General features: G+C 41.9%; 1 protein-coding gene across 4 annotated transcripts; it reads right to left on the bottom strand.

Annotated features, from left to right (window-relative positions):
- Positions 1-235: 235 nt before the first annotated feature.
- Positions 236-16473, bottom strand: LOC110494457 (6-phosphofructo-2-kinase/fructose-2,6-bisphosphatase 2). 4 transcript variants are annotated; one of them, XM_021569524.3, is made up of 17 exons: positions 16249-16473; positions 12334-12486; positions 11456-11581; positions 10982-11078; positions 10019-10085; positions 9859-9933; positions 9660-9716; positions 9381-9505; positions 8949-9156; positions 6562-6708; positions 6239-6343; positions 6021-6150; positions 5865-5927; positions 4698-4762; positions 3347-3529; positions 2659-2681; positions 236-1821 (listed from the first exon to the last, which is right to left on the bottom strand). In XM_021569524.3, the coding sequence occupies exons 2-17, from the start codon at positions 12419-12421 to the stop codon at positions 1752-1754; spliced, it is 1629 nt and encodes a 542-aa protein (XP_021425199.1). In that variant the 5' UTR covers positions 12422-12486; positions 16249-16473; the 3' UTR covers positions 236-1751. The 4 variants fall into 4 exon arrangements, with proteins under 4 accessions (XP_021425199.1, XP_021425203.1, XP_021425201.1 ...); XM_021569528.3 differs by having other exon boundaries at positions 11456-11548; positions 16249-16437; XM_021569526.3 differs by lacking the exon at positions 2659-2681.
- Between the last annotated feature and the right edge of the window lie 99 nt (positions 16474-16572).

Genomic DNA, 16572 nt, shown 5'->3' on the forward strand with positions numbered 1-16572 from the left:
CAATTGAAGTGAAATTACATGAGCTAACTTTATATTGTAGCAGACACTTATCCAAACAATTTTCACCTAATCAGTTCAGGGATAAGAAACAGCGAGCTTTCGGTTACTGGCTCTTATCTGCTAGTCTATGCTTGTGTGCATAGTGCTTAATAGTTATCTTGAGCGTAGGCAAATGAACTTGAAACATGCCACCCCCTCCTTCCCCAAAACTCACACAGAAAAATTTGACAATAAATTACACCTGTTTTACATATTTAATTACTCTTTGATACAGTTACATCTTAAATACAATTCAACTATGCTAAACCAGCTAATTGACGCAATGAAGTCCATATCAACAGGCAACATTTTACATGACAACATTCACGAGAATAATACTGCAGCCGGGTTTTGAGTACAGTACATTCTTGAGCTGAGCAGGCTATCCTTGGAAAACGTATCAAATATATAGTCACAACTCTTGACATTTCTTTGGAACCTTCTTGTGTATGATTATATACAGATTATGCACAGAACAGATTACTTTTCAGTAAGGCTTTCAACATGCCCCAAAAGGCACAGGCAAAAAAAATCATAAATAATTGTGACTGTAGTTCACAGAGTCATTGGAATAATTGGGTCTGCGTAATAGCATAACTTTTATCTAAATTAAAAGGATATTGTGTGCCCCTACTGACTAGTGGCTTTTGGTGCAAATTGCCAGAAATCTCATCACTTTATGCAGGTTATTAATGAAAACATTCAACACAAACCAACTCAAAACACAGCAGAATGCCAAACACATTCATACAAATAGCAACATCTCAATATCTAATATACAGCCACTGAACATTCTTCTGTTATTCTACATATCAATATCCTATTAAGAATACTTGATGAGAAAAACATCTTATCACACCATGACTATGTCAAATATTTCCTTCAAGTATCTCAGAGCATCTGTTAAAATATGGGATATTTGCACAGTTTTGGTTTCAGTGGTAATGGCTAACAAGCTACATTTATTAATAGTCGCATGTCTGTAATAATTGGTTAAAAGGCAAGGTTCTCAAATAAGCTTTGAGTTGCTTAAAAATATACTAGTGTAAAACATTTCCTCAACCATGAATATAATCAAAGGGACAATTCAGCGAGAATTTCATAAGAAAGGTATTGAAGCTACACTATGATAATTAGGACCGTAGTCCTTTTCTTATTCCATGTTTACATATTTCTGTTACTCCTTTATGTTATCTGAAGACAGAGTAAGTCATTGACAGATAAATACATTCATTTACATGACAACTTCCCTTTTAAGAGCACTGGACTAACTTCTAATCTAAAATATATACAGTATATTCTTATTGTAAATGGTTCCACACAAACCATATATGACCATAATATCAAATTATCCTACCATGTTTTTCTGTGTTCATGTCATGTGATGGCAAATATGGATATATCTAATTATTGGTAAAAATGCTTAATGCTGCAGTAGTGGGAAAGGATTTCATGATACCATAACCTGCTGCCACATATATTCAACAAGACATAAAGGGTCTCTGATACACATAAGGCATCATGTTGGATCCCTATTGGCATACATGAAAGAAGTGTTATAGTTGTGCCACCAGTGGTTTCAGATATTTGGCATGCAGGGAAATTATTATATGATGTGGAAGGCCATAGGGACATGGAGGATAGGATGAGCAGAACTTCAGTGTCACAGGGATAGACTGAGGCACCAGCTGAACTTGAAGGTGACTTCATAGTCACTCAGAAGCGGACACAGCCACTAGTTTCTTCCGGGCTGTCATAGTCGATTCCTTCACACAGGGAGTCCTTGAAACAGAAACAGACATGATTAATATTCTCAGTCGATGGTTAACACGAGTCCAAACACTCTGACCAATTATTGTCTTGAAGACAGTGCCTCAGAGAGACCAATGAAAAGAAGCATCCCTGCTAGGGAATTTTTTTCTCTTGATACACCATCATCATTATAAAACAAAGAGGGAACAAAATTATTAGTACTATTAGTAGTGAAGTGTATGTCCTTGCACTGAAATTATGATGAAGCATCATACTGTATGATATCAGTTTAAGATGCTATACATGCCTCCCGGGTAGCGCAGTGGTTAAGGGGGCTGTACTGCAGAGACTCTGGGTTCGCGACCAGGCTCTGTCGTAACCGGCCGCGACCGGGAGGTCCGTGGGGTGACGCACAATTGGCTTAGCGTCGTCCGGGTTAGGGAGGGTTTGGCCGGTAGGGAAATCCTTGTCTCAACGTGCACCAGCGACTCCTGTGGCGGGCCGGGCACAGTGCGCGCTAACCAAGGTTGCTAGGTGCACAGTGTTTCCTCCGACACATTGGTGCGGCTGGCTTCCAGGTTGGATGGCGCTGTGTTAAGAAGCAGTGCGGCTTGGTTGGGTTGTGTATCGGAGGACGCATGACTTTCAACCTTTGTCTCTCCCAAGCCCGTACGGGGGTTGTAGCGATGAGACAAGATAGTAGCTACTAAACAATTGGATACCTCGAAATTGGGGAGAAAAAGGGGTAAAATTCAACAACAACAAAAAAGATGCTTACATACCCCATTGTCTTATTGAGATGACATCTCATGTGAAAACAGAAATGAAATTGGTGGAGTTCTGAGGGAATTTATCTTAAATACTCACAGACAACAGCTTCCTATCCGAGGCTGTGACGACACAGAAAGGGAAGAGACAGAAGAGATAGAAATGGGGAGACTAGCTGAAGCACTGAACTCACAACAAAGCAAAGCGAACCAACACACTCGGATCACAACAGCAACTTTGAATATGCATCTCAAAACAATAACATGTCTATATTTACGACCCTTGTATGGCATTGATCTCTGACGCTAATTGTTGTTCAGTGCATGTTTCTCCTAAGATCACCATATGACTAATGTATAACACCTGGTTACTGGAAAACTTTTGAACTGTGTATCATCTGGAATGGTACTTAAGTGATTTATTCATAAGATGTAAATGAGTAGAAGTTAGTGGTGCAGTTTATTTAGGACAGGCATAGTGCTGTGCATATTCAAGATGGAGACACAGCCCATGAAGAAAAGGGGAGGCCATGTAAAGACAAACAGCTGATGTTGGGGGAGAGACAGACATAATATAAAGAGGGGAAGCCACCAACAAGACCACAGCATGTCAGGGAGACGTCCACTCTGTTTTTATTACAGAGTCTGAATTATCAAGGGGATTTAAGGGTGATGGGATGCTATGGATAAAGAAGGGATTGGCTTGGGTGGTAGGTGGAAGGAGGGAGGGGACTGAGTTGAATTATGAGTGACTAATTAAGAGGGCATCATCCATTTCTGACACTAACTTGGCTTTGCTGCAGCACCCCCTCTGGCATCTCGGGGAACTGCAGGGCCGATGGGGTGGGCCGTTGGGGGAGCCAGGGACGGTTGCCGGCACTGTAGAGCCTGGGCCGCTTGAACTGGTCGTGACTGGACAGGGGGGTGTAACTATTCCGCCGGATGGGAGCTGGGTCCCTCGGGACCTTATCCTGGTTGGAGATGGGGAAACACCAGGTGCATTAAAGAAAGAGACCCGGGAACACACAGCGTGACTGGGACAATTCCCCAATACACAGCAATCAAATAATCGTTCTCCTTGACCAACCACTACAATAGAACTTTTGCTATGGAATATGAAAAAGTTGATTCTGCATAGTTAAACCAATTCCACTTAATTCTGCTCCTCTCAAATATTGTCTATGGCATCTCACTAATAGCTCAGACACACCGGTAGGATTGTGAAACGTTTGTCTGTCGACTACTTAGCACTTCTCTCTTTTGTGTTCACACAGCAAAGACCTTGAAGTCATCAGCCACTCAGCCTTGTTAAAATAGTCCAAAACAGAAGGTGGCAGTAGCGTTATTTGGAAATGCATGTTGTTTTATGGTCTACAGTCACAACGAGTTCAAGCGGCCCAATATTAGCTAGCTATATAGCTAGCGGCGCTAATGTTACTATTGTTTTAGACAGCCCTTGTTGATATAGCTAGATGGCCACAGCTAGATAACTCACTAGCAAGATGACAAATGAACAATTTAATTCACTCTCCATGGTCACTACAGCCCATAGATACATTTTTTGCTAGCTGGCTAATGTTATGGTTAGCATTATTCGCTAGCTAGCGAGATGTTGTGCTAGCTAGGTAAAGTTAAGACAATGCATTGACTCTCAGCAGCTAGCTGCAGGCAGCTCCTTCATGTAAAATAATTAATTAATTATCATTTTACTAGCTACAGTGGCCAGATTGCTAGATTGGTAAACTATTTAGTGTTGTGTGCATTGTGCTGCACTTACCACCCCGTTTGTTTCATATGAAGTGTGTGTAACTGCCTTGTCAGTTAGCAGGCTAACGTTATCTAGCTAGCTAACTAATAAGCTAGTGCAAACCTAAAAAAAAATATGTAAAGATATGTAAATGTATTATGCAGCTTTATTGTTTTAGTGGTGTCGGTGTTCGCAAGCAGGGAAAGGTGATCAGTCATAGCTTCGTACCAGTTAAATCTAAAGTCACACTAACTACTCATTTATCCAGACATAGCTTGAGCTAGTTTGGTTAAAGAGGTTCCGTGAAGCATGTGATATGTGAGCAGAACAGAGCAGGGATGACAAAAAGGAGCAAAGCCTTGCCACTGAGGATAACATGCAATGTTACTTACAAGTGGTCGGTCGCGATGTGTGTTCACTGCCTCCACGTTAAGGTAAAACATTTCCACTTTACAGCCTGGGGATAGTTGCAGAGATAAATTCATGTTACCCATTCCTAATTGTCAAACTAAACTCAGCAAAAAAAGAAACATCCCCTTTTCAAGGCCCTGTCTTTCAAAGATAATACGTAAAAATCCAAATAACTTCACAGATCTTCATTGTAAAGGGTTTAAACACTGTTTCCCATGCTTGTTCAATGAACCATAAACAATTAATGAACATGCACCTGTGGAATGGTCGTTCAGACACTAACAGCTTATAGACGGTAGGCTATCAAGGTCACAGTTATGAAAACTTAGGACACTAAAGAGGCCTTTCTACTGACTCTGAAAAACACCAAAAGAAAGATGCCCAGGGTCCCTGGTCATCTGCGTGAACGTGCCTTAGGCATGCTGCAAGGAGGCATGAGGACTGCAGATGTGGCCAGGGCAATAAATTCGCAATGGCTGTACTATGAGACGCCTAAGACAGCGGTACAGCGAGACAGGCGGACAGCAGATCGTCCTCACAGTGGCAGACCACGTGAAACAACACCTGCACAGGATCGGTACATCCGAACATCACACCTGCGGGACAGGTACAGAATGGAGACAACGACTGCCCAATTTACACGAAGAGCGAAGAGCCCGGATCTCAATCCCATTGAGCACGTCTGGGACCTGTTGGATCGGACGGTGAGGACTAGGGCCATTCCCCCCAGAAATGTCCGGGAACTTGCAGGTGCCTTGATGGAAGAGTGGCAAGATCTGGCAAATCTGGTGCAGTCCATGACGAGGAGATGCACTGCAGTACTTAATGCAGCTGGTGGCCACACCAGATACTGACTGTTACTTTTGTTTTGACCCCCCCCTTTGTTCAGGGACACATAATTCAATTTCTGTTAGTCACATGTCTGGGGAACTTCTTCAGTTTATGTCTCAGTTGCAGTATTTTGTTATGTTCATACAAATATTTACACATGTTAAGTTTGCTAAAAATAAATGCAGTTGACGGTGAGAGGACGTTTCTTTTTTTGCTGAGTTTACTAGTGGTGATAGAAGAATTCCATCAGATGTGAACATAACACAATGTAATTGTCAATTTATTCTGCCGTAAGTCTAATGAACGCAAAGTCTTACCATAGGCAACAGGGCTGAGCTTGAGCACTGTGTGCAGTGGACATTTCAGGTAGGGTAGGTCATCTACGAAATACATAGTTAAAAAAAAAAAGTATCAATGACTTCTGGTGTTTGTGACACAAGCAAGTGTGTACTGTATGGTGTGTGCTCACCCACCTGCACTCTTGTCCAGGAAGTAGGCTAGCAGGCAGCGCATGACAGCCTGGTGACAGATGACCAGCACATTGCCTTGTCTCTCTAGCTCCATGATGACAGGCTCTAACCGCTGCACTAGATCCTGGTAGGACTACAGGTGGGGAGAAGGGACACACTGAGCTTTAGCTATCCCTAACAAGATAAGGGCTCCATATTGTGGTGAGGGGGTAGGACTTTACCTCTCCTCCTAGGTAGCGGTAGTGGTACTTGTCTTGGTCCCTCAGGGCAAACTCTTCTGGAAAGGAGTTCTGGATCATATCATAGGTCATCTCCTCACAAACACCCTAACAGATGGGAAAGAGAGAACTCTGGAAAATGTGCCTTGGCAGTTGAGTTGCCAGATAATGATCAATCATTACTTATTATTCAAACAATGAATATAACAAGTCCTTTATCAAAGATCAAATTCATTTTAATCACAAATGGTGTCTACCTAAATTAAACCATCATGTTATTCATTACTTTAGACCAGTGATAAATCAGAGGGAAAGTCAGTACTGACAGCATCTATCTCGTTGAGGATCTTCCACTGTTCGTAGGGCACAATCAGCTCCTCAGCAGTCTGGATGGTACGCCTCAGCTGGCTTGTCCACACCTTAAGGTCCGACAGTTTGTGCTCCTCGATGAAGCCGCGCAAGGCATGGGCAAACTGGACCAGAAAGGGCAAAGAGAGATTGGTGTCAATAACAGGCCCATCTATCAGGGGACTTCTTACTGTACATGATCATGGTAAACTATTTACTGCTATACTGCTAATAACTATTTAAGAGTACATGACCAGATTACCAGTGTTTCCTCAAATTTAAAGTACAGGAGCTTTAATTAGTATTTTCCATTAGCTGTTCAACTAAATCTAAATAGAAATCGGTAGGATCCACTGACTCAAAGACAAAGGTCAGTATTATGCCTGACTGCTCAATAGAGATTGATAGAGGCTTCTACTTGCCAAAAGGCCGTATTAGCATTAGCATTAGCACACTGAGGGTTTTCATCATTTTAATGTACAGTGCCTTGCGAAAGTATTCGGCCCCCTTGAACTTTGCGACCTTTTGCCACATTTCAGGCTTCAAACATAAAGATATAAAACTGTATTTTTTTGTGAAGAATCAACAACAAGTGGGACACAATCATGAAGTGGAACGACATTTATTGGATATTTCAAACTTTTTTAACAAATCAAAAACTGAAAAATTGGCCGTGCAAAATTATTCAGCCCCTTTACTTTCAGTGCAGCAAACTCTCTCCAGAAGTTCAGTGAGGATCTCTGAATGATCCAATGTTGACCTAAATGACTAATGATGATAAATACAATCCACCTGTGTGTAATCAAGTCTCCGTATAAATGCACCTGCACTGTGATAGTCTCAGAGGTCCGTTAAAAGCGCAGAGAGCATCATGAAGAACAAGGAACACACCAGGCAGGTCCGAGATACTGTTGTGAAGAAGTTTAAAGCCGGATTTGGATACAAAAAGATTTCCCAAGCTTTAAACATCCCAAGGAGCACTGTGCAAGCGATAATATTGAAATGGAAGGAGTATCAGACCACTGCAAATCTACCAAGACCTGGCCATCTCTCTAAATTTTCAGCTCATACAAGGAGAAGACTGATCAGAGATGCAGCCAAGAGGCCCATGATCACTCTGGATGAACTGCAGAGATCTACAGCTGAGGTGGGAGACTCTGTCCATAGGACAACAATCAGTCGTATATTGCACAAATCTGGCCTTTATGGAAGAGTGGCAAGAAGAAAGCCATTTCTTAAAGATATCCATAAAAAGTGTTGTTTAAAGTTTGCCACAAGCCACCTGGGAGACACACCAAACATGTGGAAGAAGGTGCTCTGGTCAGATGAAACCAAAATTGAACTTTTTGGCAACAATGCAAAACGTTATGTTTGGCGTAAAAGCAACACAGCTGAACACACCATCCCCACTGTCAAACATGGTGGTGGCAGCAGCATCATGGTTTGGGCCTGCTTTTCTTCAGCAGGGACAGGGAAGATGGTTAAAATTGATGGGAAGATGGATGGAGCCAAATACAGGACCATTCTGGAAGAAAACCTGATGGAGTCTGCAAAAGACCTGAGACTGGGACGGAGATTTGTCTTCCAACAAGACAATGATCCAAAACATAAAGCAAAATCTACAATGGAATGGTTCAAAAATAAACATATCCAGGTGTTAGAATGGCCAAGTCAAAGTCCAGACCTGAATCCAATCGAGAATCTGTGGAATGAACTGAAAACTGCTGTTCACAAATGCTCTCCATCCAACCTCACTGAGCTCGAGCTGTTTTGCAAGGAGGAATGGGAAAAAATGTCAGTCTCTCGATGTGCAAAACTGATAGAGACATACCCCAAGCGACTTACAGCTGTAATCGCAGCAAAAGGTGGCGCTACAAAGTATTAACTTAAGGGGGCTGAATAATTTTGCACGCCCAATTTTTCAGTTTTTGATTTGTTAAAAAAGTTTGAAATATCCAATAAATGTCATTCCACTTCATGATTGTGTCCCACTTGTTGTTGATTCTTCACAAACAAATACAGTTTTATATTTTTATGTTTGAAGCCTGAAATGTGGCAAAAGGTCGCAAAGTTCAAGGGGGCCGAATACGTTCGCAAGGCACTGTAGTCAACAGGGTGGGCCTTCCAACTTCATTGGCTAATCCCTCCTGGTTACCCTGTTGGAGTCATGTCCAACTGAGTCATCGGGAGGGATCAGCCAATCATGAAGAAGAAAATTGACTACTTCAAAATGGAGATGGCCTCAATGGTGCTGCCCATGCTATCACAGATGCTATAATGGCACAGGTACAAAGATGAATCCTCTATCTCTATGGACTGGTCTCTCTGCACTAGGCCTAACTGTCATGGCAGACAGGACACATACCTGTTTTCCCCCTGGGGAGAGCTCTGAGTCACCTCCGATACGGCCCTCCGTGTTATGATTGCTCTCTCCATGCCGGCACAGGTAGAGCGAGTGAGAGTGCACTTGAATGTTCATGAGGTAGTACACTATCCTACTCTGGATGTAGTCTTGCACCCGGTTCACCAGGAAGCGCCGGCCCACATTCTCCACCTTGATGAAGGATAGGTCCCTACGGGACACACAGTAACACAATTGTCTGTAAGTATTCTGTCTCCATCTGGTGGCATTCATCTGACCTTGCAGCAAATTTACAGCAATTCTCGAGAACTACACACGTTAATGCCTATTAGGTATAATACATGATGATCGGTGTGGACAGTTGCCTCTAATTGAAGCAATGTCCTATTCAATTGCAATACACTGAGACAGACAATATGCTTTGGTCATTCTTACTTGTCATACTCATCGGGATCCAAAGGTTGGTATGTAACCTTATAGCACTCTATGCGTTTGAGAAAGTCATCCATTACTCTCTCTCTGTGCCTCTCTGGGTAGTCTGGACTGGACACCTTCACCTCCTGTTTAGAGATATGACACATTAGAATGCGTGCAAAGAAAAATGAAAGTCGTGACATGACAAGGATATAGTCAGTGTATAAATAGGTTAGTTTTGACCCTGGCCTGGGGTCATAGTAAAGCATTACAATCCCACATGGCGACATCGGAACATACCAGAATATTAGCAGCAATGACTTCTGGGTCATCACACACAGACTCCACAAAGAACACCTGTTGGAAAGAAAGCAGCTCAGACTGCGCCACTAAAATATACTGCCTCACCACAGGGCTGGATGCAGTGTCGTTACACAGAGTAACGTTATATGGAGATACAAACACAAAAATATATTTGGCAATTTAGCACATTTTTTACCTTGAATGCATTCTCTTTCCCAAAATCAAGAATGAGGTCTCTCCTCTCCCTTGTTGTGTTTGTTGCATCAAATACCTAATCAAAGCAAACATCCCAAAATGGGCGGATAAATATATTGAACAGACAAAAAGGAATCTAAAGGAAAGAGTAGATGCCTTACAGCGATTTGTCCTGCTTCTTCAGTTAGATATCCTTTCACATCCTCCAGGGCTACCAGAGCACACTGTCTGTGGGAGAGAAGAGTGAAATACAATGACAGTAGTCTTAATTTGCATCAAAGGGCTCAACAGTGGGTCTGCAGAAAAGGGGGCAGGTATGAATTCCAACCTCAGATAATATATTTATATTGTTTTTATACTCAATCTTAAAGGCCCCTGTATGATTTTGTGTTTGATTCTATGGTGAGCAGTCCAGTAGACCAGAATGTTACTGTATACCTATCTTTCTTCTGTACAGACATCTGAATAGCAACACTGACAGAACAGTGAGGGAACATACCGATGCAACATTTTGTAAGAGTGAGTGAGTGCCAGAAATATATTTAGATCAGCATTCTGTGATGTTGTCAAGAGCAGTAAAGCCATTTACAGGTCCATAAAGGGCAATTCAGATGTGTCTCATTAAGTGATTATTCTGGATCAAGTTTAGTGCTTGCTTAGAAAACTTTCAGCTAGTTGGAAAATAGTAATCCATCATAAATTACTATGAAAACTAAGCAAATGTCCATTTGAATCCCGCAACTGGTGTGTGTGTGTACACACACATTCTATTAATATAATATGGGTCTTTTGTACACTGAATATCTGCTTGCACAAACTGACTAGCCATTGACGCAGCAGCCAGGGCTGCAAAGTACACCTGTGAAATCATGCATGAGAGAACCTGGTGTGCTGCTGGAGTAATAAGATTGACTCAGATCTGACCATGTTGATGGAAACAATACTTGATTAATTACCGTTTTTTTCCCAACATGTTACGATTGATAGAAAACTTTGTCTGTCATATGTGAATTTAAGTTCTAAGCAAATAAAAATGAAAAAATGTGCCATCAAAACAGTGTGCATGGCAATTGTGAATGCTTTCTCAGTTTGGAATCTGCATGAATAAAACAAACATAACTTACTTCCTTATTTCCATGGCTTCCTTGTTGTCGTGTCTGAAGAAGTCGTAGGACTTGTAAGCTTTGACAGCCTCTCGGCGGTAAACACCCAAGTTAAACACTACAAAATTAACAAAATGGCACCAACAACAGAGTTATGACTTGCTTGTATTAGTGTCTACATGGTTTATTAAGTTAGGGTTGTCTCCTATCATAGAAATGGGACTGGTTCAAAGTAGGATCCTATTCAACATGGGGCGTCTCAGTTCTCAGGAGCTTTACATTTTTTATAAAAAAAATTGACATTTACCTAATAATGAAGGCATTTACTTTGTAGGACACAATACACTGGTGATTTAAATTTGACTGAGGTGCTTATTAAAAGTTCTCAAACACCAGAGGGTTCCACCATCAATAGTCTGTCATAATGGAAGACTTAAAGGTACATGTATAATGTTTTCATAAGTGATGTTGTAGGGGCTGTCTTCCCCCACTCACCTTTGGTTGGCACCCCTATCCAGTTGAGGTATCGTGTCAGTTTCTTAGACATGTAGGTCTTTCCCCTAGCAGGTAGGCCGATCATTACAATCACTGTGGGAGAGTTTGTCATGTAGGATGCCCATGCTGAACAGAAAGACAGACAGACATACATACATACTATAGTGCATTAGCATCAGGCTAACTCAGATACTTCTGTATACTGTACTGTAACAAGTGATACACAGGCCTGACAAAATTATATACAGTAGATACGGCAAAACAATTTAACTATCAAATTTGTTGGTTGGTATGATCAATCATCATTGGATACATTTCTTATCCTTGATTTCCCATGTACTGTATACTTAGATGAAAAGGGATATGTCAAAGTGGACTGGCAAGCCATGGCTCGCTATTCTCATATAAATTACACCCGCAACAGGACTGCAGATAAACTGAATACTGTATGGAATATGGGCTCATTATAAACAGATTTCAACATAATCTGCATGATAAAAATATAATGTGGAATGAGAATGAATAATTTGCCCAAAATATGCCCAACGGAATAATGTTCAGAGAAGACTAATCCCTCTCAAAATATTATAAACACAGTAGTATTTCTTTTAAACAAATGTTCTTGTTAATGTGTGCTTCAGCAACAACAAAAAAGTGCTTTCAATGCATAGGGAAAGCTTTACATCATAACTAGCAACATTTTTGAAGATGAAGCCAAAACAAAATAACACCTGTAGACTCATGTGCCAGTCAAAACAGCCTGAAGCAAGCATCCAGACTGCAGCGGAATTGTTGCTGTCTTGCCTATGGTCCTGCCTGCGCAAAGCTCTCCTGCATTGAAGATGTTGCTCTGGGAGGCTTATCATTGGGCTACTTACAGCATTTCTTCTCATTTACTCTGAGCTCTGTTTTCTTGGCTTCAGCAGAGTTCTCCGAGCTAGTCTCTCTCTGAATAGTTGCGGACATGGTGGAGTTGTGTCCTTGTTGTGCCAGGTTCCCAAAGGCTCTAGAAGGGCATGGCCCCAGACAATCTGAAACACAAGGTTGATTTATTCTAGCAGTAGGTCTAGGCCTATGTAATATTACATTTTTATTTATACAGTGCCTTGCGAAAGTATTCGGCCCCCTTGAACTTTGCGACCTTTTGCCACATTTCAGGCTTCAAACATAAAGATATAAAACTGTATTTTTTTGTGAAGAATGAACAACAAGTGGGACACAATCATGAAGTGGAACGACATTTATTGGATATTTCAAACTTTTTTAACAAATCAAAAACTGAAGAATTGGGCGTGCAAAATTATTCAGCCCCTTTACTTTCAGTGCAGCAAACTCTCTCCAGAAGTTCAGTGAGGATCTCTGAATGATCCAATGTTGACCTAAATGACTAATGAAGATAAATACAATCCACCTGTGTGTAATCAAGTCTCTGTATAAATGCACCTGCACTGTGATAGTCTCAGAGAGCATCATGAAGAACAAGGAACACACCAGGCAGGTCCGAGATACTGTTGTGAAGAAGTTTAAAGCCGGATTTGGATACAAAAAGATTTCCCAAGCTTTAAACATCCCAAGGAGCACTGTGCAAGCGATAATATTGAAATGGAAGGAGTATCAGACCACTGCAAATCTACCAAGACCTGGCCGTCCCTCTAAACTTTCAGCTCATACAAGGAGAAGACTGATCAGAGATGCAGCCAAGAGGCCCATGATCACTCTGGATGAACTGCAGATATCTACAGCTGAGGTGGGAGACTCTGTCCATAGGACAACAATCCGTCGTATATTGCACAAATCTGGCCTTTATGGAAGAGTGGCAAGAAGAAAGCCATTTCTTAAAGATATCCATAAAAAGTGTTGTTTAAAGTTTGCCACAAGCCACCTGGGAGACACAACAAACATGTGGAAGAAGGTGCTCTGGTCAGATGAAACCAAATTTGAACTTTTTGGCAACAATGCAAAACGTTATGTTTGGCGTAAAAGCAACACAGCTCATCACCCTGAACACACTATCCCCACTGTCAAACATGGTGGTGGCAGCATCATGGTTTGGGCCTGCTTTTCTTCAGCAGGGACAGGGAAGATGGTTAAAATTGATGGGAAGATGGATGGAGCCAAATACAGGACCATTCTGGAAGAAAACCTGATGGAGTCTGCAAAAGACCTGAGACTGGGACGGAGATTTGTCTTCCAACAAGACAATGACCCAAAACATAAAGCAAAATCTACAATGGAATGGTTCAAAAATAAACATATCCAGGTGTTAGAATGGCCGAGTCAAAGTCCAGACCTGAATCCAATCGAGAATCTGTGGAAAGAACTGAAAACTGCTGTTCACAAATGCTCTCCATCCAACCTCACTGAGCTCGAGCTGTTTTGCAAGGAGGAATGGGAAAAAATGTCAGTCTCTCGATGTGCAAAACTGATAGAGACATACCCCAAGCGACTTACAGCTGTAATCACAGCAAAAGGTGGCGCTACAAAGTATTAACTTAAGGGGGCTGAATAATTTTGCACGCCCAATTTTTCAGTTTTTGATTTGTTAAAAAAGTTTGAAATATCCAATAAATGTCGTTCCACTTCATGATTGTGTCCCACTTGTTGTTGATTCTTCACAAAAAAAATACACTTTTATATCTTTATGTTTGAAGCCTGAAATGTGGCAAAAGGTCGCAAAGTTCAAGGGGGCCGAATACTTTCGCAAGGCACTGTATTTCCTGAATAAGAATGAGTAATTTATCCACTATCTGAAAAATATTCAATTAAATTGATGTTGATATAAAATACATACAATGGTATGTGGACACACCTTCAAATTAGTGCATTCGGCTATTTCAGACACAATCGTTGCTGACAGGTGTATAACATCGAGCACACCGCCATGCAATCTCTATAGACAAACATTCACAGTAAAATGGCCTTAGTGAAGCGCTCAGTGACTTTCAACATGGCAACATCATAGGGTGCCACCTTTCCAACAAGTCAGTTTGTCAAATCTCTGCCATGCTAGATCTTCTCCAGTCAACTGTAAGTGCTGTTATTTGAAGCGGAAAGTGGTCTAGGAGCAACAACGGCTCAGCCACAAAGTGGTAGGCCACACAAGTTCACAGAATGTTACTGCCGAGTACTGAAACGCGTAGCGCTTAACAAATCGTCTGTCCTCGGTTGCAACACTCACTACCGAGTTTCAAACTGCCTCTGGAAGCAACATCAGCACAAGAATGGTTAGTCGGGAGCTTCATGAAATGGGTTTTCATGGCCGAGCAGCCGCACACAAGCCTAAAATCACCACGTGCAATGCCAAGTGTCGGCTGGAGTGGTGTAAAGCTCGCTGCCATTGGACTCTGGAGCAGCGGAAAGGCGTTCTCTGGAGTGATGAATCACGCTTCACCATCTGGCAGTCCGACGGACACATCTGGGTTTTGGCGGATGCCAGGAGAACACTACCTGCCCAAGTGCATACTGCCAACTGTAAAGTTTGGTGGATGAGGACTAATGGCCTGGGGCTGTTTTTGATGGTTTGCCTAGGCCCCTAAGTTCCAGTGAAGGAAAATCTTAACGCTACAGCATACAATGACATTCTAGATGATTCGGTGATTCCAAATTTGTGGCAACAGTTTGGGGAAGGTCCTTTCCTGTTTCAGCATGATGCCCCTGTGCACAAAGCGAGGTCCATACAGAAATGGTTTGTCCGAGCCAGGCCTACTCTCCCAACATCAGTGCCCGACTTCACTAATGCTCTTGTGGTAGAATGGAAGCAAGTCCCCGCAGAAATGTTCCAACATCTAGTGGAAAGCCTTCCCAGAAGAGTGGAGGCTGTTAAAGCAGCAAAGGGGGCACCAACTCCATATTAATGCCCATGATTTTGCAATGAGATGTTCAATGGGCAGGTGTCCACATACTTTTTGTCATGTTGTGTATATAGGCCACACTAAATGCACTTAAAATCCCATTTCATTAAGTATTAGGATTCTGATGAATTTTCTAATGAATTAGAAAGTAATGGCATGACTTGACATTTGCTGTAACATAATTAGACTACTTTTATATTAGGTTGGATACAGCTTCGTTTTCTGTCAAAGACCTTCAAGCATATTGCAACACAGCAAAGTGAGGGACTGCCATTTCATCCTCACAGCCACCATGTATTGCGCGGCCATATCCGCTCATCAAAAGAGCACTAACAAAAACCGGGAATCACAAAATTATGCCAAAGCCATTTACCTCAGTAGGCAATATTATTATGCGACGACACTACTGCAGTCCAATCGGACAGTCTCGAGCCAGTTTCACTTGTCTGTGCCGGGAACACTGATAATAGACGCATTGGTAGTTTCCATGGAGATAGTTAGAGGGCGCAACATCTTATTTGTCCGATTATTGCGTCTATGAGAGCATAGGCAGCACCATTGAGGCCATCTCCATTTTCTACTAGTTGGTAAACAAACTGAAAGGGTGCATACTGCCACCCGGAGTGTGTTGTTTGAACAGGTATAAAGCCAAGGTTGGCGATTTACTGCCACCTGCCATTATGCAATGTTTGCTCACAAGTATAATTAATTGGTCCCGAGTATAACCCACCTAATGACCTGGATGGAATTATGTGATCCTTCCTTAATCCATAGGATGTCCCATCCAGTTGACTACTTCAAAATGGTGAATGTCCTCAATGGCGCTGCCCATGCTAAAATGGCATTTTGGCCACTAGAGTCCTCTATCTGGCTCTATGGTTGTTTCACAACTAAATAGCACAGGCTACTTACTGTACACTCTCAAAAACTATTGCAATTTACCTGCGATATGAGAGCCGATGAGGGAATTAGAACATTGATCTGACTCCCAATCCGCACGTTCTGCCACCTCTGACTATGAGGTTTTTGTCCCACTCCAGTCGGAGGCGCAACTGTTAAGTCCTGTTGTGTGTTACGCTGTCCTTGTGCTGAGGTTGGTGGCGCGGGCCCGGTTGATGTCCTCCAAGCGAAAAGCATGAGGTGTGCCATTTGCGTCACAATTTCTTTACCGTAATCTTCATAATATTAAGAATTATGATGCGCATATAATGTATATTCATTCAAGTAAATTGACCTTAATAGAACATTACTCAAGTATAAGTCACC

Source organism: Oncorhynchus mykiss, chromosome 17, assembly GCF_057628025.1.
Source record: "Oncorhynchus mykiss isolate SJ-2025 chromosome 17, ASM5762802v1, whole genome shotgun sequence".
NCBI classification, from domain to species: domain Eukaryota; kingdom Metazoa; phylum Chordata; class Actinopteri; order Salmoniformes; family Salmonidae; genus Oncorhynchus; species Oncorhynchus mykiss.